This window comes from Mauremys mutica, chromosome 5, assembly GCF_020497125.1.
Source record: "Mauremys mutica isolate MM-2020 ecotype Southern chromosome 5, ASM2049712v1, whole genome shotgun sequence".
In the NCBI taxonomy this organism is placed as follows: Eukaryota; Metazoa; Chordata; order Testudines; family Geoemydidae; genus Mauremys; species Mauremys mutica.
This window is the reverse complement of record NC_059076.1, coordinates 45,290,035-45,316,513: the sequence shown is the minus strand read 5'-3', so window position 1 is coordinate 45,316,513 and position 26,479 is coordinate 45,290,035. Positions and strand designations below refer to the sequence as shown.

Below are 26,479 nucleotides of genomic sequence, written 5' to 3'. Positions count from 1 at the left end.
AACATGGTATTTCAATGTCAAGACCAGTCTCTCACTCCTAAGAATGTCGGGGCTGAGAACACTCTAGGAAGTACATTTATTCAGAGGTAAGAGTAATGTCTCAAATCACTCCCACAGCATCCTTGGGGCATTATTCTGTACTCCTTACTCCTTCTAGATAATTTTGCCTCAATAAAGAGAGAATACTAGGGCCCATACATCTTCACCATACTCATGTTTTCAATTACTTTTAAGAAAGCGATCTAAAGAATGGATGGAAGACTGACAAATAATCATTTTGGTTTTTTAAGCAGTATACATACACATGACTTTTTCATAACATTTTCTCTAGAAACCACCGCTTTAATTAAAGTTTCAAAACAATCTTTGTTGTAATCCCCTATTTTCAAATGCTTGGAACTTAGCACAACATTCACCTTAATTTTGGAAACTGACTGTGAAGATACTAATAACATATTCTCAATTATAATAAGTGTGACCACATTGCTGTACCCCTCCACTCAAAGGAATAGAGGTTGTTTATAACTCTGAAATGTTCGGAACGCTGAACAAAACATTATGGTTCTTTCAAAAGTTTACAACTGAGTGTTGACTTAATACAGCTTTGAAACTTTACTATGCAGAAGAAAAAAAGCTCCTTTCCCTTTTGTAGTAGTTTACGTTTAACACAGTACTGTACTACATTTGCCTTTTTTTTTTTTTCTGCTGCTGCCTGATTGCTTACTTCTGGTTCCAAATGAGGGATATGGTTGACTGGTCAGTTCGTAACTCTGGTGTTTGTAAATCTGAGGTTCTACTGTATTAGCTCCACACTTAAAGTTCAAAACAATATGCATGTGTGCACAGCTTGTTAAGTGCATGGTGCTTAGAAGTCTGATAAGCCTGAGAGATCTGATACTTGTAGCCCAATGGAAAACTAGGCCAGAAGTCTATCTAGGTTTTTATATTGCCCCATACATAGAATTCAAGTATCTGTAAGAGTCTTGCTGTGTTATTCAATCTTTGGGAAGCCCAAAGTCCACCCTGATTTGTCTCTGATTTCCTGGGTGAGGGACAAAGAGAGAACCTTTTAAAGTGAAAGCTCTACTCTGCTTAAGCAGAAGAGAATAGAAGTTCAAAACTCACTTTTATTCTAGCATTACTTATGTGAAACTCTGGGGGACATGACCCAGTAATGGGGTTTCAAATAAATGAGGTATGGATTATAGGGGTTCAGCTTTTCTATGAACATAAAATACCTATTCTTCTGAGCTAAACTCCTCTTTTCCCCTTTTAACTTCAACAGCTTTAAGTCAACATGTTCTGCAGTTGATTGGCAATCAGGCCAGAAATTAATGAATATGAATCTAACCTTCATTCCTTGTAGCAGTAACATAATTGAACCATTCTTTCACACTTGCAACCCCATGTGGTGGGTTTTCATGGCGGCGCCTTGTTATCTTGGTGATTGTTGCCATAGGACTTTCTAGGGCTCCACAGGGTTTGGTGACCATTGTATTATGACCCAAATGAAAGTCCAGTGTTTGTACAACATAAGTAGAATGCTCACTAGAACCTGTGTCAATGTAAAAAAAAATAATATATATATATATACACACACACACACTCTGAAGAGAGTAATAGGAGGATCAAGCCCTATCATACTATCACTTGTACAAGTATTAATCAGAAGTAACTCTAGTAAACTGATAGGGTAAAGCTAATATAAGTGATAGGAGAACTAAACCCTCCCTATTTATAGACAGAAAAGATTTATCAGAACAAGAAAGCTGTCTTCCTACCTTGGCAATATAAAGTCTCAAATAAAGGATGTATCAAATATTATACTCAGCTAGGTATTTTCCTTTATGCAACAGACAAAGCAAGAGACAATATATTCTCTCTGGTACATCATCACTATTTTAAACACATAGAAGCTTTTTTGGGAAAAGAACAATATTGATTCAAAGTATAGGAAAACTGCTTTGCTTGGTTAGTGATGGTCAATTATGGTTCAAGAAAAGGTTCTAAAGTGAAGGATGCATTAAGGTTTTAGTTACCATCTTCCCAAATTTTTTGTGCTTCTGTCCAAAATGCAATGTTGGGTTCTTCAAGGTGAAACAGTGCCCAAGATTTTGAACGGAAATTAGGTCCATGGAAGCATGCCAGTGTCATGTGATTTCCATGCAAACTCATGGATCCTCCAAACTGCATTCCGTCTTCTGGTAAAGGAACCTGAAATAAGGATATGTGGCCCCCAGATACTACCTTCAAAACCCCTGGCCAGTGGCGATGATGGGCTGCATCCAGCACTAGAAGAAAAAACACAAATATAGAAAGGTCCTCAAGCATGACTGTAAACTTTACAGATGTGGAAGATACAACTGTAAAACGCCTGCTGGAATTCCATGTTTACTAAAAATCTGACTGTGGCTATACTAACTTTATACAGTCTATTTCACTTAAATTGTTTCAGCCTTGTCACGTGCAAAGACAGAGGAGATGAAAAAACATATCCAAAGAGACATACTTGAATATCAATAAAACTCATATTTCTTTTGATCAGATTAGGAGATGCCCAAGTTCATGTCTGACAAGAAGATAAATGGTTCCAGCAGTGACTACTGCTAGTCTTCATAGAGACAAGTCTCATGAAATTGACCAAATAGCAGACAGTATGGAAAAAGATAACGTTAGCTGGTCTTTTAATTGCTTAACACCTATTACTGTGGGTCTCAAACCCTTGATTGGGGCCACTAGGCATTACTGAACTACAAATAAATAAGAATAAGCAGTGAAGATTAATATGGAAAATTGTACTGGTAGCCCAAAGGCAACCCACACATACAAACTGTCAAAACAGATTCAACAATTACACAAAATGTGAAGAATAGGATAGTTTAAAAAAAGTCAGCAATAATAAAGAAATAATATACAGCTTTAAGGTTGGTTAGAAAGTTAAGACGACAAACATGGACCAAATATATCAGAATCGTAGTGCTACCCAAAAGGGCACAAATCTTACATTTACTGAAAAAGGTTACTCAAAACCATTGACAAGGATCACGTGTGGAACACAGTAACTATATGTGAGCTATTCAAACCAACAGACAACTCACTACAGCATAACCTTTACCGGTAACGTGAGAGCCAAGAAAAAAACAGAACTGAGGACTAAGGTCAATGATGCAGGTTTGGAGGAAGTACTTCCATAAAAAAAAATGCAAAAATTTAATGTGCAACACAAAGAATATTATGTACCTATTCTGGGAAGCAACTCTGGCCAAAAAATTACAGGATACAATTTTCACTATAGTAGATGCTGTGTAGAGTAGTCAGTGGATTAAATTACCTTGAACACTATACAAAAGAGATCTCTGATGATAGTATTCTCCTTTGATTTTTATAACTCGTTCCTTCTTGTTCCGCCCAGTCCCAAACTCAACCATCCACATATTTAAGTGTGGTACTGAATAATATCAATTTAATAACAACTGTTGGTTAAATAGATGTATAAAACGGCTACTTATTTGAACATACAGAATTCCAGTGAGTACGGTGAAGGCGTGCTGATCGCTCTAGGATCAAAAGAGGGATACTAAAATGACATGAAATGTTCCCTGTTCTATCTGCCTTGTGCACCACAAGTATGTTGAAGTAGGTGTACACCAGATATTTTTAAATACTAGATATTTTAAAATTTCTTGTGTAGCAAGAAAGTCTCTAGATTCTTTATTGGTCATTAACAACTTCCATGTTTGGTTAGGAGAAATGGGACCCTCACACTTCAGAGTGTTTAAATGAGGGCTAATCAAAAATAGAATACGATTTTCATGAAAAGCCTTGGAAAAAAACAAATATTTTCCATTTTGATTGATAGTTTTCTTTTTAATATTTTTAATGAACATTTTTACATGAACATAGATTTAATTTGAATTTTTTTTAAGGCTTTTCATTTTGGAGGGTCTCCACCCCACACTTTTTCATTTCTTTCCCCACTGGAAAAAGGAAGGGGGGGGGGAGAGGAGAGGAAAAAAAACAACTTTGAAAACCCAAAAACAAAGTTTTTCAGAAGTTTTAGTGGAAAGTTCATTTTTCATCTAAAAATCTGACAACAAAATTATCAGCCTACTTTTATATTTACCAAAAGAGTGTATATTCACAAGAAAAGTGCTGAACTTTATTTTTATAGGCTATCCCTGCCACAAAAATCTGTGGCAGATGTACTGAAGCTTTAGCATGATATCTTGTTACACTAATATTAATGCTTTAAAATTCTATGGGACTTACTCTCACACATTAGTGTTTGCAATACTGGAAACCTAATTCTGTAAAAATCTCACCTATAAATGGTACTGTATAACTAAGCTTTTTATTTTTATAATACATACATTGCTCGTGTGAGCTTTTCTCTATATTAGCCACTGTCTTAGGAGGAAGATAAGGAACAGGTCCCCAGGTAGACAAAGCCCGTTTGCTGGTATCAAACTGCTGAGTAAAGAACTCCTGAAGCTTCATTCCTATTTTTATCAGGTCTGGGGTGGTTGATCTTGAAATCATCACTTGAAAGATATCCCACTTCAAGTCTCCATGGACAAATATCTCACTAGAATATAAAAAGAGTAAGAACATTTACCATAAATTCAGTTTAGATTTGATTCTGTACAAAAAGGGACTTGTTTTCACTTTGCTAACCTGCATTATTTTATTTTAATTTAATTTAATTTTTGTCATCAGATATGATCCAGCAATTTTTGATGAAAAAACGCATATGTACTTTCTTTATTCTTTTGAATGAGATAAATGGACAGAACTAGACAGTGGAAACATTAAGTACAGTAAGAAGTATTACCTTTTATCAGAAATACTAGAATCCAAGGTATTATATAGATTAACTTTCCATTCATCCTGCAGTTTAAGATCTGCATTACTGAAGATTCCCATAAGGATACTGGACCCCATATAGTCAACACGTGCTTCTGTAGAGCCCATAGTAATCTGAATTTTGTGACTGGGTTGCTGGTTTGGATGTTCAGAAATATGAGCTGAAACAGAATAATTCACTATGGATATACAATAAAGGACCAGATTCTCTAATGAATCCTGACCCTTTTGTGCCACTCTTGTGGTGGAAAGGGGCTGGAAAGCCACTGAACTGTCCTAAGCATTGGGAAGTCCCAAAATAGGACTGGCATATCCAGCTCTTACATCATCTTTCCTGCAGTTCCCAGCATAGGGATGTTTGAGGAGCTATAGGGCACACTGGAGTGCTGTGTACTCTTCCAGTTCTCCAACTGGTAGAAGACTTGGGGGCCACAGTCAGTCATTGCAGGTTAAGAGCAGCCCTGGCCCTGAGGCAGAGAACCATCCCAGAACCAGGGAATTGCAACTGCCTCCTGTATACCCTCCCCCACCCCCAAACTTTGCCCAGTGAACAATGGATGCAGCAGGTGAGATTCTAGGCCAACATCTGTTTATATAATTAAATAAGTTCACATAGGAAAAATTTGTATTACATATGTGCTTTTGGCTTTTCACATTATGTAAAAAAAGTTGACACTTCAGAACACTACACTTCTGTAGAATACAACTGCACTGGTGTAATTCGTAATGGACTTGGTATAGCAAAGTGTAAAACTTTTAGTCTTTCCAACTTACCCACCATCTCCAAGGTATTAACATCTATGGTACCTCCAACCACACCTCCTCTGGAATCCAGCTGTGATCTTCCCAGACCAACAGACATGCTAATTTCACGGTCTCTGTTACTACCCACAGATAAACGTCCTTGGCTTTTCAAACCACTGGTAGTCCACCTGAAACAGAGATGAAAAGCGGCAATGCATGAGTACTTCCAATACTTCAAACTGCAAGGTACCATTGTAAGCAGAAACTGTTGAGATAGGCATAGTTTCTTGTTTTACTGCACAGTTGTTTTTGAGTCAGTGTTTGGGGCAAGAAAAATATATTTCCACAAATGAGAAAAGCCAAATGACAAAATAGTGCTGTTTCAGAAAGAACAGACACTTAAGGTATGAGAACAAGTTACTGGATGTAATTCTTCAGCAGTGATTAGGCATGCGCCATCTGTTGGAGTAATTCAACACTGGAACATGGAATGGGCAGAATTGCTAAGAGCATGGATCTAGTATACTCTACGGTAATCTACCTGTGCAAAATGAAGCTCTTTACATACAAAATTTGAAAAATTTGGCTCCAAATGAAATGTTGCTTCCCGCCCTTCTCCATGAAGCAGAGATAATATAATATAGGAGGGTTGGGCCCAAACCCGGCAGAGAGAAAATCCACCTTTCCACACCTTTGTGCCTCTTATAAATGGTATTCTGATTTTCCCACACTGTCCTATACTGATGATTTAGAAACCGACTGTCTGTAGAAATATCTATGCGTATAATATTGTGTTCCTATGGCCAGTGGCCTGCCTAGGATAGAGCAGACTATACTTTCCATAAGGCACTGAGGCTATCTCAGATCCTAATTTATGTCAAGTTCCTGAAGTCTTGAGTGTAGCCTCGGTGGCCGTTAACACTTACGGTCAGTTTCAATTCAAGCAGATCATAAGTCAGGAAATCATACAACACTACATTTGTTTGCTAGGGGCATTTAAAGTGGAATGGCAGGATTTAAAGCTATAAAAATACAAATCACCTAGAACAGTGGCTCTCAACCTTTCCAGCCTACTGTACCACTTTCAGGAGTCTGATTTGTCTTGCGTACCCCCAATTTTCACCTCACTTAAAAACAACTCGTTTACAAAAATCAGACATAAAAATACAAAAAAGTGTCATACCACACTATTACTGAAAAATTGCTTACTTTCTCATTTTTAAGCTTATAACTGTAAAATAAATCAATTGGAATATAAATATTGTACGTACATTTCAGTGTATAGTATACAGACCAGTATAAAAAAATCATTCTCTGTATAAAATTTTAGTTCGTACTGACTCTGATAGTGCTTTTTATGTAGCCTGTTGTAAAACTAGGCAAATATCTAGATGAGTTGATGTACCCCCAGGGGTAAGTGTACCCCTGGTTGAGAACCACTGACCTAGAAGACAGCAAGTTTTGAATGTTCTTGGGGGACAACACTTTAACAGACTTTTCCCCAGCAAATTAAAATATCAAACAAAATCTGCTAAATCACCAAATTTTTCTACTTACGTAGTATTGCCCATTACATTGCTCATATTCATTTGGACATTTAATTGTTTCAAATTCATAGCAAACACAACCAGAGTTTCCCATGGTGTCCCCTGCTGACTTCCAGCTTTATTTGATTTATTAAATGGTGTTGATGTTTTCGAGAGCGTATCTAAAAACAGAGGAAAGTAAAAATTGAAAAAGGCATTCCCTGGAGGAAAACTTGTAGGTTTTTAACATTAAAAGATGTTAACAGAAGACAAAACTGTCATTAGACTTAAAAGCACCACAGATGGAGAGGTTACTTACCTTACAGTAATTTGAGTTCTTCAAGAAGTTTTGTCCCTATGGGTATTCCACTGTAGAACACTTGCATATCCATGTGCTCTCAACTGGAGATTGTAAAAAAGCAGCATCCATGTGTCTGTACAGAGCAGCACCTCGTGCTCCCAGACAAGGGCATATAAAAAAAAGCATGGATCTGCTGCTACTCAGATTCTTATCAACCTTGAAACCAAAGATGCCACAACAACTGTATATGCCTATGGATGCTTCAATCTTGTAGGCCCCCCAAGTAGTAACTAATGTGGAGGAGGGTGCTGTGGAGGCAAATCCAAAACAGTTCAGAAAACTGTTACACCAAAGGTAGCATCAGCTCTGGAAGCAGGTAAGATAGTGTACTGCTTGGCAAACATGTGAACTGAAGACCAAGTTGCAGTCTTGCAGATCTCTGCTATGGGAACATCCTTCAGGAGGGGCAACAGAAGTGGAATGACACCTAGTGGAGTGTGCTGTTGCTCTGCAAGGGTGTTGTATCCCAGCAGTTTTATAACTAGTAAAGATGCAACCTAAAACTCATTTCAGAGTCTGAGTGGAAATTGGCTATCCATTCTTTCAGCAAAAGATACAAAGCATCTTGGAGAAGCTTTAAAGGTCTCAGTCTAAAGGAAGAAGGTGAAGGCCCGCCTGACTTCTAGTGTGTGTAGACTAGTTTCCTCTCTGGAGGTGTCGTGCTTTGGATAAAATACTGGTAAACAAATTTCATGATTAATACGAAATTCAATGAGACCTTAGAGAGGAAACGAGGATGGGACACAGTGTGACCTTGTCAGGGTAAAAGACATATATGATGGGTCTGCCATGTGCACCGTGACAGCCTCATTCTTTTGGCTGAAGCAACAGCAACCAGAAATGAAGTCTTAAGGGAAAGGTGGAAAAGAGCAGCTATTAGCTCAAAAGGGAAGCATCTCAAGGCGTTAAGGACCAAGTTAAGGCCCCATGGGGGAGCAGGGTTCCTGAAAAGGGGAAACAAGTTGTGTAAGCCCTTAAGGAACCAAACCATGGTTTGGGGTCAAAGACTGAAACCCCCTCAATAGGTAAATGGAAGGCCTTGATAGTGAGCAGGTGCACTCTGAAATGAGCTTACTGATAAGTCTGAGGTCTTTAAGTCCAACAGGTAATCTAGGATTTTTGAGAGTGGAGCATCTGAGGCTTGCAAAGAATGGAGGGAACACCAGGAATGGAAATGTTTCCACTTCTGCAAGTAAGTCTTACAAGTAGGTGGTTTCCTACTATATCTTATCTGACTAGAGCTTATTTGAACAGGGTAATTCCACACTCAAGAACCATCGAGGAGCCATCCCTTGAGACAAAGGATTGGGATGGATCAGGGCACCTGAGTTCCTCTCAGGGAAGCCTTCATCTTCTGAGATAGGAAGAGGTGTTGCCACGGAGAGGTGAGAGGTGTAGCACAGTTGTCTTGGCCATGATGGCACTATGAGACTAATCCTTGCTCCTATTTGTCTCAGTTTGAATAATGTCTTGAGGATCAGAGGTATGGGCAGGTAGAGCTGGGCAGGGGACCAAGGTGTTGTAGGGCATTTTCCAACACTCGTGGTCCTGATGAAATCTGCAGTTGTATTCTGGGAGGTCGGGTACATAAACCACTGAGATTTCTATCTGATGCGAGATACACTAGTTCCACAGTCTTGGCGACTCTGCTCATAATGACTGGGATCTTGCTTCCCCCGATGGTTTATATAGTACGTCTGCCTGATTGTCCATCATTACCCTGACTGAAGGGCCCTGTATATTGTAAAGGAAGTGCTGACAGGCGTAGCAAAATGCTTAGTTCTAGGATGTTTATGAAGAGTGCTCTCTTTTGTGGGGATCATTTGCCCTGTGCAGTGGCCTCTTGTAGATGGGCACCCCCAACCCAAGTGAGTGGCATCCATCATGAGGATTTTCTAGAGCGGAGGATGTGAAAATCAGGATTCTACTTCAGTGGGTTCTTCCACCCCTGAGAGAGTCTGTATGTTTGGAGATACCATGACTGATTTGGAAAGACCAGCTGTTTGTGGTGTACACAGTCCTCAGGCAAGCCCAAAGACATCTGAGGTGCAGTCTTGCAACATAATGCATGTGGAATCATGCAACATAATGAATGTGGAAGCCAACATGTGACCTAGGAGTTGTAGGCAGGCCCTTAGAGTTGTTTGTGGACTGTGCTGTAAGGTAGCCGTTAGACTGGACATAGTGGAGAATCTTACCTTGGGAAGGTAAGCTTGGGCAATTAGGGAATCTAGAGTGGCTCCCATGAAAAAAATAGAGAAATAAATGACTTCATTCTCATGATAATTAAGGCAACAAAGTAAACCATAAATGTTTTAATTTTTGGCAATCCATGACAGGAGTTAATGTCAGTGTTTTTAGATTAATGTAAATGCCAAGGGATTGAAACAGAGTTTGTGCCTTGAATGCTGCCAACTGAACCTCTAGAGCCGAGTGACCCCTGAGGTGCCAGTCATCCAAATATGGAAACACTGTGATGCTCCACTAACAGAGGTGAGCTGGCACTGCGAAAAAGATCTGGTAAAGACCCTTGGGGACAATGAGGATTTGGTAATGTTTTGAGTCTATTAACCAGTACAGAAAGCACTTGTGGGAGGAGTTAGTGGCTATATAAAAGGAGGCTGAGGGCTACAAACTAATTCCCAGGATTTAGGGATGGAAATATGCTGGCTAAGTTTATCATCCTGAAGTTCTGTGAAAGGACATAGATGTCCATATTCTTGAGACTTAGAATTGTCTTCCAGCCTCTGCTTCTCTTGGGAACCAGGAAATATTTGGAGTAATAGCTTCTTCTGATGAAATCAAGAGAAAGAAGCTTGATAACTCCAAATGCAGGAGAGATTGCACTTCCCACTTCAAAAGATCTTCATGAGGTGGGCCCCTGAAGAGGAACTGGAAGGGGCGGGAAGGACAGATTGTGAATTAATAGAGTATCCCACACTGATCACCTACAGAATCCACTTGTCTGTGGTGATGCATTTCCTAGGCATGTAGGAAATGGTATAGGATCTTTTGCTGTATGACTCCACTATATATCTCTCCCCACTTTGGAGACTGCCTATACCATTTCCTACATGCCTAGGAAATGCACCACCACAGACAAGTGGATTCTGTAGGTGATCAGTGTGGTTTTGCAGTGCCTCTGAGTGATGTGGTACCAACAGGTGGAGGTATTTCTACCAGGCTGATACCCCAGAGTGCCTGTCACTACAAGGAAAATACCTGTGGCAGGTCTGGAACTCTGAGGTTTTTGATATAACCCAAGAAGTGCCATGGAACTAAAAACAATAAGTTCGGGAGGGGAGACCCCATTTCAAAAGCACAGGATTGTACTAAAATGTAATATAATAATTAAAATAAAATCTGAACTAACTAAAAGAACGATTTAACAGTAAGTGAGAGAAGTAAGGGAAGTGGAGAACAGTGGATACCATAAATGCCCTCTAGAGTAGCACACTGCCTTTTAAAAAAAACCAAAAAAAAACCCCCACACACAATCTTTGGTAAAGGGTGCATGGGCACATGTACATCCTATGGTAGAGTGCCCACAGGTCACATACTTGGAGAACTACCACTAAAGATTGCCAAAAATTAAAACATTTATGGTTTACTTTGTTGCCTTAATTATCATGAGAATGAAGTCATTTATTTCTCTATTTTTATGAACACTGTCGTGAGAAAAAAAATTAAATTTCAAGTCATCCATAAAATATAATAAATATTTAAAAGTTTTACAGATTTTACACATTGAATACTGAATCTTTGTATTTCAGAAATGGCAACATACATGTGGAGACCAGTGAAGCAGACAATTTGTCTGTCAAAGAGATCTAGTCTTCCTTTGTGTTGTATTAGGAGGCCCTGGCTACTTGGATCTTTCCTGCATAGCTACTAAAATACGTCAGCTTCTCCCTGGATGCAAATCAAAGTATTCCACGCCCTTGGGAGGAGCTTGGTACTGTCTATTTGCCCTCTTGGAAGTGATAGGTATTGATATTGGAGTGTGCCACAAGTCTTTTGCAGGATTAACAATCCCTCAATGGACAATGGAGAATCTACTAGACATAGAAGGTGGCAGATTACCAGCAGGCCTGTTCCTTCTTCTCCAAGAGTGCTTTCTGGACTCCCCGCCAACTCTCAGTGTGATGTCCATAGAGGGACAAGGACATCTTGGGTGCAGGTGCAGCCCCAAAAGACACTGCTGGCCAAAAGGATCTGATCTTGTGCATCTGGGGTCCATGCGCACCAAGAGAAGAATCCATATGGACAATCACGTTAAGAACCAATTGACATAATCTAGCCCTGTGTCCACACCATCCACACTATTGTAATAATCTTTGTATGAAATAAGCCTTGTGAGATATTTGAAAATTCATTATTTGCTGGTCATTACTGACCTGATGAAAGGTGTATGGCACCACTGTATAAGATTCTACTGTATGGTGTTCTTAACACACGTTCCAAACTGAGGCTGATAAACAGCCCTGTCTCAAACAAAGGAATGTATGTTCTGCTTAATTTGCATTTAAGCAGTAAACAGAGTAATCAAGCAGGAAGGAAAACAAAAGAAGCTTTAACAGGTAAGGAAAAAGCAGCAAGGAACATCCTTCCTTATAGACTGTTTCCTGAATCTTCTCAGTTGGAAATGTTTTCCAAGAGGGGGACTGACACTATAAAAAGAAGGGATAAACACCCCCAAGGACCCGCCCCCCCCGTTAATTGATTCACTGCACCAGAAGATGCAAAGGAAGAAGCCACTGAACTGGAGAAGGGGTCCTGACCTAAGAAATTTGGTCAGTAAGACTGCTGAGAGTATGTGATGAGAAAACTTTGCTCTGAATTTAACAGTTTAAGTTAGGCACCAGTTGCTTTTTATCTTTATTTTTCTTGTGACTTCTGACTTATGCCTTATTACTTGTACTCAGTTAAAATCTCTCTCTTTATAGTTAAACTTGGGAAACTCCACTTGGGGTGGCAAGCATTATTTCTATTAAAGCAATAACAGAGTTTATATAAACGTGTATTGTCCAGGAGAAGGCTGGTCAGTACAGGACAAATATTTCTGGGGCAAAATCTAAGACTAGGAATTCGTTGCGTCACTCTGTACTATAGTCAAAATTGGTAGGAGCCAAGGCGTGGCTGGCTGGCTGCAGCACGCACACAGACATAGCTGGAAGTGACTTCCATGATGGAGACTGAGCAGTCCAGACTGACAGCTACAGCAACAAAGCACTGTAAAGGGCACCCCGGGTTAAAGGGCAGGGGTGTGACAGCTATCCATTAGTCTAGATTGTACCCTGGGGTTTGTCATAGACTGGTGAAATTCAAGTCAGTCGAACTCCTATTGGAAGCCCACAGGAGTATTTGTCATTTTTTAAAACATGACACTATGCCTAAACTGCATGAGTATGTGCTAGTTCAAAACAATATTTAGCTAACCACAAATTCTACTTCAGCTCAGTCTTCCTTTGTGAACTGCTTACAACATTTTCCCCTCCATATAGACTAAAAGCCTGTCCTCTCACTTCTCCAGATATTTCACTGTATTAAAGTGTATTTCACTGTAGTAAAAAACATTTTTAAACACCTTATCTGCCTCAATACTGTACAGACCCCAAATAGACATCACTATTTCACCCATAAGATGCAAAATCAAATCAGTCATAGTAGAACAAATTCGAATAACTCTCTCCACCTCTATACAAAGAGAAACATCTGTATTTATGTTGTACTTGCTAATATGGGCCTGAGACTCTGTCATCTGCATTCAGCCACATATTAAACCCCATCCAATCTGTGTCGTGGAGCTGCTTCGGGGAGCACCAGGTTAGTGTGGGTGGACCCAAGTGTAGAGGAAAGGATTATTATAAACCAAGATAAACTGCAGAACCACACCCCAGCTATATAACCTTTGTACTAACAATAGCAATTCCAATGTCTTCTATAGACAAGATGGACAAACTATATTTCAGTTCTTGTAGTTCTCAAACTCTGTCCTATCACAAAAAGGAGACAGTAGCACAATGAGAAATATACATGCTTTAGGATCTGATCCTGCAAGGTGCTAAACATTTTAGTGGGAGCCAATGGCATTCACCAACTCACAGGATTGTGCCTTTAAGTTTTAATTTATTTATAGGTTTGCTACTTTTCCATGATTACATTTCCCGTTTAAAATTTTAAGAACAAGTTCATTGAATTTTTAAAGCAATATAATTACTTTATCTCCATCCCACCAACAACAGTCTAAGAGTACAAGATCAGAATGAAAACTTACAGTTGCAAACAGAATTATTCTGACTAACTAATAATTTTCTGACGGCTATGACGACTCAATGCCCTATCACATCATTGTATTTAATTACTGAAAATATTTATATAGTGTTAGACTACACTAAAAAGACAAAGAATTGTTAAAAATCTCCTTTTCCACTCACCTCTGTGGGGAACTGAAGAATCGGATACACTCCGGGATCGTGCAACAGCTGGAGATTTTAAATTATGATTTGCTGTCCCAGGTGACATACTGGTGTTTGTATTGTGCTCATTAAAAACATTGGGTGACTGTGCCGTGTGTGTAAATGAAGCAGACTGGCAGGGCAGCTCCCAAGTCCGACAGTATGCTTTACGTGACGATTCAGGAGAAAGATGCTGGCTTACCCCGTCAATGGAATCTGGTGTTCCAGGACCTGATGCTGCTGGAAAAGAAAAGTGCCCATAGTGCAGTGTAACTTTATTTTATTTTTAGTCAATCAGTCTTAACACTTAACAGAAGCAAAATAAATTTACTCCTACATATGGGGAAATGTTTTGTATATTTCAATCTTAACAGCAAATTTCACAGTAGTAACTCTGAAATTCTTCTAAAGTGTTTTTATTGCCACCTTAATATTATTTTAATAGTATTCACAGAATCACATTAGTGTTGGGTTGGAAGGGACCTCAAGAAGTCATCAAGTCCAACCTCCTGTGCTGAGGCAGGACCAAGTATACCTAGATCATCCCTAACAGGTGTTTTTCCAGCCCGTTCTTCAAGATCTCCAATGATGCAGATTCCACAACCTCCCTTGGAAGCCTATTAGAGAGCTTAACTACTACCCTGAAGTTTTTTCCTAATATCTAACATAAATCTCCCTTGCTGCAGATTAAGCCCATGACTTCTTGTTCTACCTTCCGTGGACATGGAGAACAGATCATAGTCATCTTTATAATGACCCTTAACATATTTGAAGACTTGTCAAGTGCCCCTCAGTCTTCTTTTCTCAAGACCAAACATGACCATTTAAAAAAAAACAAAAAAACATTTCCTATTCATCTACATCTTTCCTAAACTGTGGCACCCAGAATTGGACATAGTACTCCAGCTGGGGCCTCACCAGTGCTGAGCAGAATGAGACAATTACCTGCCAGATCTTACATATGACCCTCCTTTTTATACACCCCAGAATAATAGCCTTTTTCACAACTGTATTATATTCATTTTGTGACCCACAAATTGACTCCTATTCAATTTGTGATCCACTATAACCGCCTGGTCTTTTTCAGCCTAGCCAGCTATTCCCCATTTTGTAGAGGTGCATCTGATTTTTCCTTCATACATGCAGTACTTTGCACTTGTCTTTACTGAATGTCATCTTGTTGATTGCAGACCAATTCTCCAGTTTGTCAAGGCCATTTTGAATTATAATCCTGTCCTTCAAAGTGCTTGCAAACCCCTCCCAGCTCGATGTCATCCATAAATTTTATAAGCACACACTCCACTCCATTATCTAGGTCAGTGGTTCCCAAACTTGTTCTGACGCTTGTACAGGAAAAGCCCCTGGCGGCCCGGGCTGGTTTGTTTACCTGCCGCGTCCGCAGGTTCGGATGATCGCAGATCCCAGTGGCTGCGGTTCACTGCTCCGGGCCAATGGGAGCTGCTGGAAGCAGCGCAGGCCAAGGGACGTACTGGCTTCCGCTTCTAGCAGCTCCCATTGGCCTGGAGCAGCGAACCACGGCACTGGGAGCCACGACTGGTTAAACCTGCAGACGTGGCAGATAAACAAATTGGCCCGGCCTGCCAGGGGCTTTCCCTGCACAAGCGGTGGAACAAATTTGGGAACCACTGATCTAGGTTATAAATTTTGCTGAAATTTAAATTTGTTTGTAGTGACTTTTTCTTAAAACATAATACCAACTCCCCATTTAGGCGAATGAAAAATTCCTGGGAATTAGAATTGGGCAATACCTGCTTTCAATCTGTTTATTATACTACAGTATAGTTTCTACTGCTTTATCTAGTTACTCATTCTACTCATATATTATGGCATAAATTAAACAATTCTTGCTTTGGTTTATTTCATGGAAGAATTTTTCAGAGAAATAAGGGGTAGTTTACCTGGTAGATTTATGGTTTGATCACCTAGAAAAAGGCGTCTGGCAATACTTCTCCTATACCAGGCTCTTGGGAAGGCCAGAATCTCACTGAGTCGCCGCATGTCATATTTAAAAGAAGCAGATCCTATATCACAGACAGCTGATAAAAAATGCAAAAGCTCAATAGTCAGAGATTTTGAAAATTGAATCTAACATTTGAAAATTTACCTGCAATTTTTTTAGTTTCTTTATATCTGATATATTCATCAAAACATTTTCAAGCACTAAAAGGGGTAGTGCAATATATACTTACCTTACAGTAACTGTGGTTCTTCAAGATGATGTTGTCCATGTGAATCCTACTCTAGATGCACCTGTGCCTTGTGTGCAAGGGCGGAATCTTTGAATAGTAATGTCCATTGGGCTGCACCTGCACTGTGTATGTACTCGTGCCATCTGGACTCCAGGACATAAAGGGTAGAGTGGGCATAACTGTCCCTCAGTTCTCTTGCCAACTCAGAATCCCAGGGAAGGAGGACTCTGAAAAAGTGGGGGTAGAGGGCAAGCTTTGGGATCCACATGGATAATATAGAACCATAGTTACTATAAGGTAATTGTTCTTTCTTCCTCGAGTATATGTCCATGTGGATCCCAGATAAACCTCATCTGAAAGGTGTGATTGAGAAGTCTTGGCTGCCACTAACTGAATACTGACTGTAAAACCATCATACCAAATTTGGCATCTGATCTTGCAGCCAGGTCAAAGGCATGGCATTTAACTAAAGTAAAGGGATTTGTTCATACAGCTGCCTTGCAAATTTGAGACATGAGCATGTTCCTGAAGCATTCAGAGGACATAGCTTGTGCGCTATTGGAGCAAGCTTTCATATTTGGAGGATAAGATTGTCAGTCATGATAGTTTTAAATACACTATATAATCCGTTTCAATATTCTCTGGGAGGAGATGGCTTGATCCCTAGAAGGGAAGAGATGGTCACAAAAAGACAGTTTGTTTGAAAGGCTTTGCCCTATCAAGATAATATAACAAGATCCTTGAAACATCCAGGATGTGGAGTTTCTTCTCTTCTGGAAAGGAATGGCATTTTGCAAAGAAAATGGGTGATTAGAGATTAACAGACTAGTTCAAATGAAAGTCTGACAACTTTGGGAATAAGTGTAGGATGAGCTCTCACCATCACCACTTCTCTGTGGAATATTGTGTTATGAGGGTCAGCAATGAGAGCTTGGAGTTTCTGACTCTTCAGGATGATGTAATGGTGACTAAAAATACTGTCTTGAGGCTAAGGTACTATCTTTGGTGGCAAACAAATCTGTAATTGGATTTCCCCACTGGTGAAATACTGGCATAATGATGGAGCTCTTCAGAAAGCATTTGTGGTTAGTGATGTGCTGTTGGAAGACTGACACTGTTTGAAGGGACTTTGCATCTGCCATTTTGGTGCGAATAGTGGCTCAGTGTGACGAGGAACAAATTACATTTATTTTTTTATATGACCAAAATAAAGTTAAAAAGCGGGGACAAAGTAAAGGGAATTGTAGGATAAATATGAAATTAAAGAATTAAAGTTAGCTTAAGTTTGGTTTAAGGAAATATATAAGTTGTAAAGAAAGGCCCTGACTAGCAAGCAGAAGGAAGGTCTTGAAAATAATGAGTTATAAGGCCAGAAGGAATGAAGTCTGGTTCAAAGAATAACTAATAAGATAAGGGGAAGTTTCTAAAAAAAAGGCCTCTGACTGATAGGGGTGACTGAAGATGGTTTTAAATAAAATAAAAAGAATTTGTCTTAAAAGGAACCAATATAAACCTTCCCACTCCACATACCAGTGTTATCCTAAAAATAAAAGCCTATGTGAACCCAGGTGCAATGGACAAAACTGTTGGTCAGCAAGGAGAAGGAGAGGAAAGGCCTTGGGAAGGAGACTGTAAATCTTATCTGGATTAACATGGGAACTAAGGGTGAACAATCTCAAATAGTTTTTTAGCTCAAGTCAGTAATTGGCAATTATATCATTGCCACAGACAGCAATAAGGAACTGACAGATAGTTGCGGCTGTTCTGCCCTTTCTATCCCACAGGAGGGACTCATGAGGACATACATTGTTGATCTGTGCCTGAACTGACACTGCAGTTCAAAGATTCTGATCTTGTGCGCATAAGGCTCATGTGTACCCACAGTGGGATCTGTGTGGACACATAGAGAAGATAACATACAAACTGTTGGAAAATAAGTTCATTTGTTTCAAGTATACTTAAATATACTAAATATTAATTTTAGTAAACTTAATTACTTAAATTACTTTTTGCTGGTAAGGCTGGAGCTGTGAGAAATACCTACAAAAACCCCCCTCAAAACTATATGAAACACATCTGGGTGTGCCAAAGGGTGCTTCGGGTTTATGAACTACCTAACCACAATTCATGCCTCAAAATCCTGTGAAATTAAGCTTAGTTTGGGTGAAACTCAGAGATAACAATTCTCTTTGCTTTATCATCATGGACAAAATTCAAAGTTCATTCATACTGGAAAAATCAAAGCAAAAATCTCAAGAACTGTGAACCCATACAGACAGAAGTCAAAGAACATGTGTGAAGTGTTGAAATTAAATGAATCAACGAGGGGGGTGGTGGTACATGCACACACAGATATCTGAGGTCACCCAAACACAAAACCCCCGACAAGGTCTTATCACTGATTCACTTAAAAGATGTTATTGCACATCATAGGTTGGTGGCTTTGAAATGACATCTATATAAAAAGTGGTGGAGAAAAAATGGTGTTTATCATTGGAACAACACCTCTATTGTTAGGCAAACACAGAAGAAAGCAGTATAGATTAAATTAAACTAGTAAGTACCAGATATATTTATTAATGTAGTATCCATCTTGCTTGCAGCTTTGCTTGCAGACTGGCTCTCAAAAAATGAAGCACCTCCTGAACGTCTTATTCTCGACAGACTTACTTTCACAAACTCAAGGTTAATACTCAGAGAATCTTTCCGACCAGTGACTGAAGTGGGCTCCTCATCTACATTACCTACAAACAGAAAGAGTGATGCTCAGTGTACTTCCCAAATTAGCACCTCAGAGTAAAAATCATCCCTTTATTTCTTTTAGGATAGAAAAACAAAAAACATTTACCTAGGAACATCATCAAGATGAAAGTAAATTTTTGTATGAAATTTTGGTAATTACTATATGTCACAAGCAACACAGTTTTCAGTTTGTTTACATTATGCATTTGACAGTAGAGCGGGGCAAATAGCTAATTTTTCAGTTTGTTGGCAGTTCTGAAAAATTGGAAAAAAAATTTCAGATCAAACTGAATCCCACAAATGCAAAAAATTTAGGTGATTCAAAAAAATCTGTTCTAGGTGAAATGAAACTTTTGTGGTTTGACTGGTGGTGGGAGTGGGTTTGAGCATTTTTAAAGGGTTAGATTCACAAAATGGCCAGTGAAGGAGGCAATAGTGGTGATCTCCTTATCACTTTTAGTCCAGTAGTTAGGACATACTCTTGGAAATCTCTTCTCCATAGGAAGAGGGAAACTGAATTTGAGGGCTTGTCAACACGGTGGGTAATGCACTCTACAGAGGTGTGATTTCTAAAGTGCACTAATGTGTTGCATATCAATTGGTCTGTGTCGACCCTTATATTGCACACTAAAGGTTCCCTATTGTGCTTTAATGTAGTACAGTTTCAAACAGCACTAAGTTGAAGAGCACCAGGAGAGTCTCCACGGCCAATTAATGCACAATATGTCAGTGTGCTTTAGAAATCACACTCACTGTACAGCGCATTACCCCACTGTGTAGACAAGGCCAGAGTCTTCTATATCCTAGGTGAGTGCCCTTACCACTGGCTAAAAATTACAAGGAGATGACTATCTCCACCTCCTCCTCCCCTGCCCTGGTTGTGTGAATGGCATCTAAGCCACACTCTCTGAAAAAAATTGGCCAAAGCTATTCAGCAAATTCGTGTCAAAGTTGCAAATAATTTTGGGTCAACCCAAACAGCTTTTTTTGGCAAATAAACTATTCCTCTGAAATATTTCGCCCAGCTCTATATGATAGCATTTTGTTACTGCTCTTCAGGGCAGAGACTATTCTACTCCATGTACCCTGCTCCTGCACACATTCACTTGGTACGTTAACAGTACCACTAAATCCAGCAAGAATATTCATGTCTGTAAAGTTGTTCATCTTATTAAGTGTTTTCAGGGTGAAGACCTATGCTTATATAGGCTATAGCAAAATGGAACCCAACCTTGATTGTGGTTGTGAGCGGCTACCATAAAACAAACAATTAACATACATATTAAGTGCAAACACTTGCAAACCCACTTAAAGCATTTTAACATGTTTGGGGGAGTGTTGGAATTTACACCAAGAATTCCTATAAGCGCAAGTGGTCCTACTTTTTCCTATTAAGACAAATGGGTTTTGCAGTTGCAGGTTCTAAAGCATGAACACACCATTTTGGATCTGCCAAGTGCAGGTAATATGTATGCTTTCAAATAAGTGTCAGTTGGAGTGCTGAAAATAAGGTCCTCCAGAATTCTGTAAAAAACAGTAAAGAGGGTATACACATCCCTGACGGACTGATTCTTTAACACTTAGTCTTGTGCAACCATTTCTCACATTCTAACAATTGTTTATGAAATCTTGTAACTTTTGCAATTGTTCATTAAATTAAAAAAATCCATTCTGTACCTAGTGCTCCTGATCCAGGAGTTAGACCAGTAACAGTAGATTTTTGTTTTCCTGCTCCATATGGATGAAACACATAAAGGGAGAAATCAGACATGCAGGCTGTGAAGCTCAGGCCTGATGAGTTGCTGCTAGAGCTAGTCAAATCTGACTGGCTACTGCTATGTCGGGTTCTGCCAAGAGGGCTGCCTAGTCCAGATGAACCTAAAGGAAATCCCAAAATCCACAAATGTTATGGTAGTTTTAGTACAAAAGCATTTTCAATCATGAAACTATTTAAAAATACTTACTATATCATAAAAAGCCACCAGATGTATTTCAAAAATAACCTCAGTGAAACAACAATTTGGGGACACAACCCCATGCTCTGGGTGTCCCTAAAGCTCTGACTGCCAGAAGCTAGGACTGGACCACTTGATACACTGCCCTGTTTTGTTCATTCCCACTGAAGCATCTGGCAGTGGTCACTGTCAGTAGACAGGATACTGGGCTAGATGGACCACTGGTCTTACCCAATAGGCCATTCATATGTTCTTATGGCTTAAATAATCTAACTAAAAGGTTAAAACAGACAAATGAACTTACTTTTACAAAGGCAACAAAATTGTTCCTAAAATACTTTACCCATCTGAGTTTTCAGAATAGGTTAGAAAACTGATATGAATGTCGTCTTATACAATTTCATAAATGTACAACTCCATAGTTAGTAGATGCTGTATTTTTTATTTTGCATAGAAACACATACCATCAAACGTTGAAAGTACAGAGTAAACTAAAAGTCATACGAAAGTGAAAGAATGAAGTCATTCCAAACTGAAAACAGACAACATGAAGTGGAACCTATAAAACTCCACATAATATATACATATATGTACAAATAAAGATTTCTGAGCAGTTCCTCAATATTTAACAGAAGAGCTAGCAACCTATCCATTTAAAGTTTTTCTTATAATACTCATCACCGTAGTTACTAAATGATGTGGCAAGTTTATCAAAGAGCAGTAAAATAAACTTAACTGTACAGCTCCAAAAGTGTTTTTTTGGATGTAAAATACCAGCACACTGGGAATACAAACTACTAAAAAGTATTGCTCTGAAACTTCTTTTAAAAAACAAAACTTCCATTACATGGTTTGTGGACACTCCTGAAGACCAGCAACAACATAAAATAAGTTTTTAGTACTGATCTAATACCAAAGAGCCATTCTGTTAAAAATCACAACTGTATAACAACATAGTAAAAATACATTTTATTATTCTAGCAATAAAGAGTTTTTGTCATGCCTAGAACCTAATGGAACTTTAACACTGCACTACATAGCTGTTTAACTTTCATTCTAATATATTCCTCCTCCCACCCCCACTAAACACAAACAGAACTTAATTTACTTATACTTTTAGCTGAATGTATTAGGTGAATTAATTCAAAGAAAATTGTTCATATATATTACCTGGTATCCCAGTTTTATTAACTGAGTTCTTTGATCCAGTTTGTGAAGTATTACCACCAACTGCCAAGTTTTCTGTGGGGCAAGTTGTGCCTAAGGTCTCCAATTCTCCTCGGTTTGAAGAGAACACTAGGTCTAGAGAGGGCAGCTTCAGCATACATTCTACTCTTGATACAGGTAAGCAGCTGAACTTGATCTGTGAAGGCTAAGCCAAAAGAAAGGATTTTAAGCACAAATATAAAATCCCTGAAAATCATTATGAGCGTGAATCCAAAGAATAGCAGCTTGCAACTTTCCTGTAGCCTAAATGTAAGTAAGGCTTTTTTGGTCCAGCTTTGAAAATACTAAAATCTCCATGATTTACAATCTGCAGAATTTATGTTCATTTCAGAGATTTCCTATATCATTGAGGTGTGTTACTCAGGAAGTCCAGGCAATGGTCAGGAAAGCTGCCTAGATATAATAGTGAACCATTCTCCCAGAACTAATCTGTGTGCCCCAGTGAACTCACAGCTTGGAAGCTGCTTCATATTTGGAAGATGTGGAAGCTCAGCTTTGGTACCTATCATACCAAACTATGTTGAAGCAGCTGAAATGGACAGTCTCAAGAAACTTCGGATAATCTTAAAATCCTTGCCTCTCAAAACTTCCTGGATCAGCTTCCTGTCTAATTTACAGAGAGAACCAAGAGTGGGTGAAAAAAGTACCAAAAGTGCTCAGAGACTAGTAGCCCACAGCAATTTTTGGGAATAAGTCTCCCAACCCAACCAGTTATGTTTCATTTTGAGACCCAAACAGATGTCTTTTATATCTCTGTTTCTCAATGTATGAATGCACTCAAAGCTGCCATATTAAAAAAAAGACTGGACAGTGAGAAAAAAATAATGTACCTTAGAAAAAATACAAGATGAAGTGAATTTCTATAAAAATGGTTTGATTAGATGAACTAAGAGATGAAAGGTAGCAAACCTCAAGGTGCCCATATCTGAAATATATCCTGAGGATAAAATATTTTAGCTATATGTACTTTATTTATTTATTTGAAAAAGAATGATAGCTGTAGATGCTAGTGATACAGGATATTTTCTGAGGTATAAGATGAGAATTGTGCTGTAAAGAAGACAGGTATGTCCAAGTGTGGCTGTGAAACAGCAAGAGCTTAGCGGCAGCAAAGCAACAAAGGAAACTCCACCATGAACAGCAAGAAAAGTAGTGATGATTAAAGGCCAGTGGGGCTTCTCAAAATGGTTCACTTCTGTTGATCATCATGTGCTTGGAGTCAATGACTTCAGAACTCTAGTTAGCAGAATTCTCATTGGTGTCATGCTGGAAACATATACCTCAGAATGGATATATATTGAACGTAACTATCTCTAAAGAATCTAATTTTAAACAGCAAAGGTAAAGGCAAGTTTAAAATGCATATATGTTTTAAAAAATGCTATTAGCATTACACAGTATGCAGTATGTTAATGTTGCACTCTCACCTGAACTCGTACATAAACCACCACATCCACAGGGAAGGATGAGTATGCTGACGTTGACGATGACACTAGTGAGGCTGTGGACTCCTCCAAGGCATCTTGTATTTCAAACTGTCCCATGTCTTCATCTTGTGAACTGACAGCTTTTAAAGTAGAAAGAACTTGTTAAATAATGGTTTGAGGCAACTGGAATTAAAAAGTCAATAAATTTAGATACTAGAATATATGAAAAAGAAGTAGTCACGTGGTACCTGCGTAATTCCTCTCTATTGGTGTAATAGGAATAGTTTCCAGAGCCTTCTCTAGGAAGTCAAGTAGGCAGGGGCTAATGACCATTTCCTCAGGCAATGACTGAAGTGCAACCCATGCATACAATTTTGCAGTTTTTACTCCACCACTTCCTTTCCCTTTGGCTGAAACATTTATAAAATGTAAATGTGTCTAGTGGAATACAATTTCTCCAAATACAATTAAAATGTATAGCAACATTTCATTACAATTAGAAAAAACAGATCAAGTACTTTATCCTCCTCCATCATCATGTGAAATAGTCACTTCATAGATCAGTTATAAAAAACAGAAGTGTGTTAAAAAATGTAATAAAAATGTGTTAAAATAACAACAGAAGTGAAGAACTCAGTTCAGTTACTAGAACTATCCTAATGCACTTGCTCTCGTTCAAGTGCTTACTTCATTTCCACACACAGCAGCCATAACTAACTGGAAGGCAATTGGCATTTACATTGGAAAGGGTGAAGACAAAATTGCTCATCTGACTTAATTTTGCAACAGTTTGGGAAAATATATTGATTTCAACTGAGAAAAATATCAAAACCCCTAAGAGCAAATGGTAAGTCCTACAATATCACACAAATAATAAAATGAGGATTCTAAAGAGGAAATCCTATTAACAATTGATTTCGAACACCTAAATTCCAAGCTTGGAGATACCTGGAATATAGCTTAATATAAAATTAAGAGAATTCTCTTCTCAATTCATGGAAGAGATCTGCACATATAAATCCGTGTGCCCCAAAATGAGAAAATTATCTGAGCTCAGTAAATTTCGAGCAAGATCTTATTTCTAAAAAGCTATTAGTACCAGCTCAGTTATTTTCAGTGCCGTATAGACAGAACTAGGAATGAAGAAAGAGCAATGTCATTGAACTGGGATTCATCATCAAATACAAAAATGGATCATTTGAACACAAGTAAAATACAGTATTATGGCTGTATATGATTTCTTCACGCAAGATACAAATACTGACTAACTGAAGGACTAAAATAGAACCTTACACACAAACTTTATCTTTCTGTCAGTTCCTAAGCCACTTGGCAATGAATTTTAATGCCATGCTACTCTGACTGATGCTGCTGACCATCTGCACTGGCCCCCTTTATCCTATAATAAGAGAATAAGTAGATGAGAGTTTTGGGAGAAATCTATGTGGAGAAAAGATAAAGCTCTGCGGGAGATTTAGGCAAGAATTAAAAAGTAAAGAATGGAAAGAAGTTATGAGCAAGCTTACAAGGCAAGATACAACATAAGACAGAAAGTGAAGCAAGCAATAAAATTAAATTTCATGAACTCAGAGATCCACAAAGAAGGTGGATGTTGGGAGGAAACACAGTGACAGTGGTTAAAAGCCAGGGATAATGAGGCAAGTGCTCAAATTCACTGCTCTCTCTCAGACTTTGAGCCTATCAAGAGAAATTTTTTTTCACTGTTTACTGCTCATATTGTTTTGATAGGGTTTTTTTTTTTAATAATATCTAAACTCTGAGGAAGAGAGAAGTGAGATAACAATCCTCTGGAAGGTGGGAGAGAAATCTACATACCTCTAGATCTGACATTGCAACCTTCCAGAGATAGTCATAGACCTCTGACTGAAAAGTGGGATAATTCAACTTGTTACTCTTGAAATTTTAAATCAAAGTTGAAGACACTAAAAACTGGAACTTCAGGTAATTCCAAGCCACAGTAATTTTCGGTGGACTGCAGTAGTGGAGCACAGTAATGTCTGGTATTTTGACTAATCCAACGATTGTAAACAGCTGCTTGGGATCATGATGAATAAATTAATTCCAGAAATTATCACACTTCAAAGTATTACTTCCAAGGCAAGCTGCACGGTAATGAAGAGTATTCTTGGAAGGATGTAATATGGATGAACTGGTGAGTAAATTGAGTAGTATAAAATTTTCTGTTGAATTCTGAATACTGCAGAGTATAACTATAGCTAGTTGTACTAGTAACATAAGTATTAATTTTTAAAAACAACTAAGCTCCTTTCCAGCATTGTATGTTATCTGTTCAAGGAAGGAGGAGGAGTAGGTGGTATTTGGCCATTACTGTGCTCTGTGAGATATATGTTGAGAACCATTTAACAGGAAATCTCTGAGAGGGCAGCTTTAAGAGCAGTTAGAATTCATGAATTGCACATGTGCTTCTGTAGTCAGGTTTCTTTGCGGCCAATATTTAGACATTTATGACCATTTCAAGGTTCAGCTAATGCACAGATCTAAAGCTAGTAGATCATATGATGTGGAGGAAAAAAGATATCAAAGTTATAGTTTAAAAGGATATTCTACAAGTACCTGATGGGATGGGTGGGGGTTGGGGCAGAAGTAAGGTATTAGTCTTGCTGTGGGTAGTATTAGATAAGGGAGATGTGGCAGTATCTTTCATACCATACAACTTGGACTCTTTGGAAAGGGTTCTTGGCAAAGAGGATCCCCGGGAGGCATTTGGCGATTCAGTCTTCAAAGTCTTAGAGTTGTAGTGTAACTGAAATGAAAAAAATAATCCATTTACTTCACAGAAGTAGCTTTCTCCCTGAATCTCTGCACAGTTCAGTTTTCTCCAAATGTTCTTTGCATTTTATTTAAATTGTGTGATCTTAAAACAAACATATTATGTTTAAAACATTGGAATCAATAATCTTTATCTACAAAGAGTCATAATTTTT

At 38.6% G+C, this 26,479-nt stretch overlaps 1 protein-coding gene across 1 annotated transcript in view; it reads right to left on the bottom strand.

Moving 5' to 3' along the window:
• The window catches only part of KIAA1109 (KIAA1109 ortholog), a 229,333-nt gene that overhangs the window by 7,107 nt on the left and 195,747 nt on the right, over nucleotides 1-26,479 (bottom strand). The window contains exons 70-83 of the mRNA XM_045017971.1: nucleotides 26,109-26,298; nucleotides 23,762-23,923; nucleotides 23,514-23,653; nucleotides 22,030-22,231; nucleotides 20,582-20,782; nucleotides 18,727-18,906; nucleotides 15,872-16,009; nucleotides 13,932-14,189; nucleotides 7,165-7,315; nucleotides 5,638-5,795; nucleotides 4,832-5,024; nucleotides 4,371-4,585; nucleotides 2,040-2,291; nucleotides 1,352-1,555 (exon numbers count right to left, since the gene is read on the bottom strand). Coding sequence (XP_044873906.1) covers nucleotides 1,352-1,555; nucleotides 2,040-2,291; nucleotides 4,371-4,585; nucleotides 4,832-5,024; nucleotides 5,638-5,795; nucleotides 7,165-7,315; nucleotides 13,932-14,189; nucleotides 15,872-16,009; nucleotides 18,727-18,906; nucleotides 20,582-20,782; nucleotides 22,030-22,231; nucleotides 23,514-23,653; nucleotides 23,762-23,923; nucleotides 26,109-26,298 — 2,644 coding nt within the window. The remainder of the gene's footprint in view (nucleotides 1-1,351; nucleotides 1,556-2,039; nucleotides 2,292-4,370; nucleotides 4,586-4,831; nucleotides 5,025-5,637; nucleotides 5,796-7,164; nucleotides 7,316-13,931; nucleotides 14,190-15,871; nucleotides 16,010-18,726; nucleotides 18,907-20,581; nucleotides 20,783-22,029; nucleotides 22,232-23,513; nucleotides 23,654-23,761; nucleotides 23,924-26,108; nucleotides 26,299-26,479) is intronic.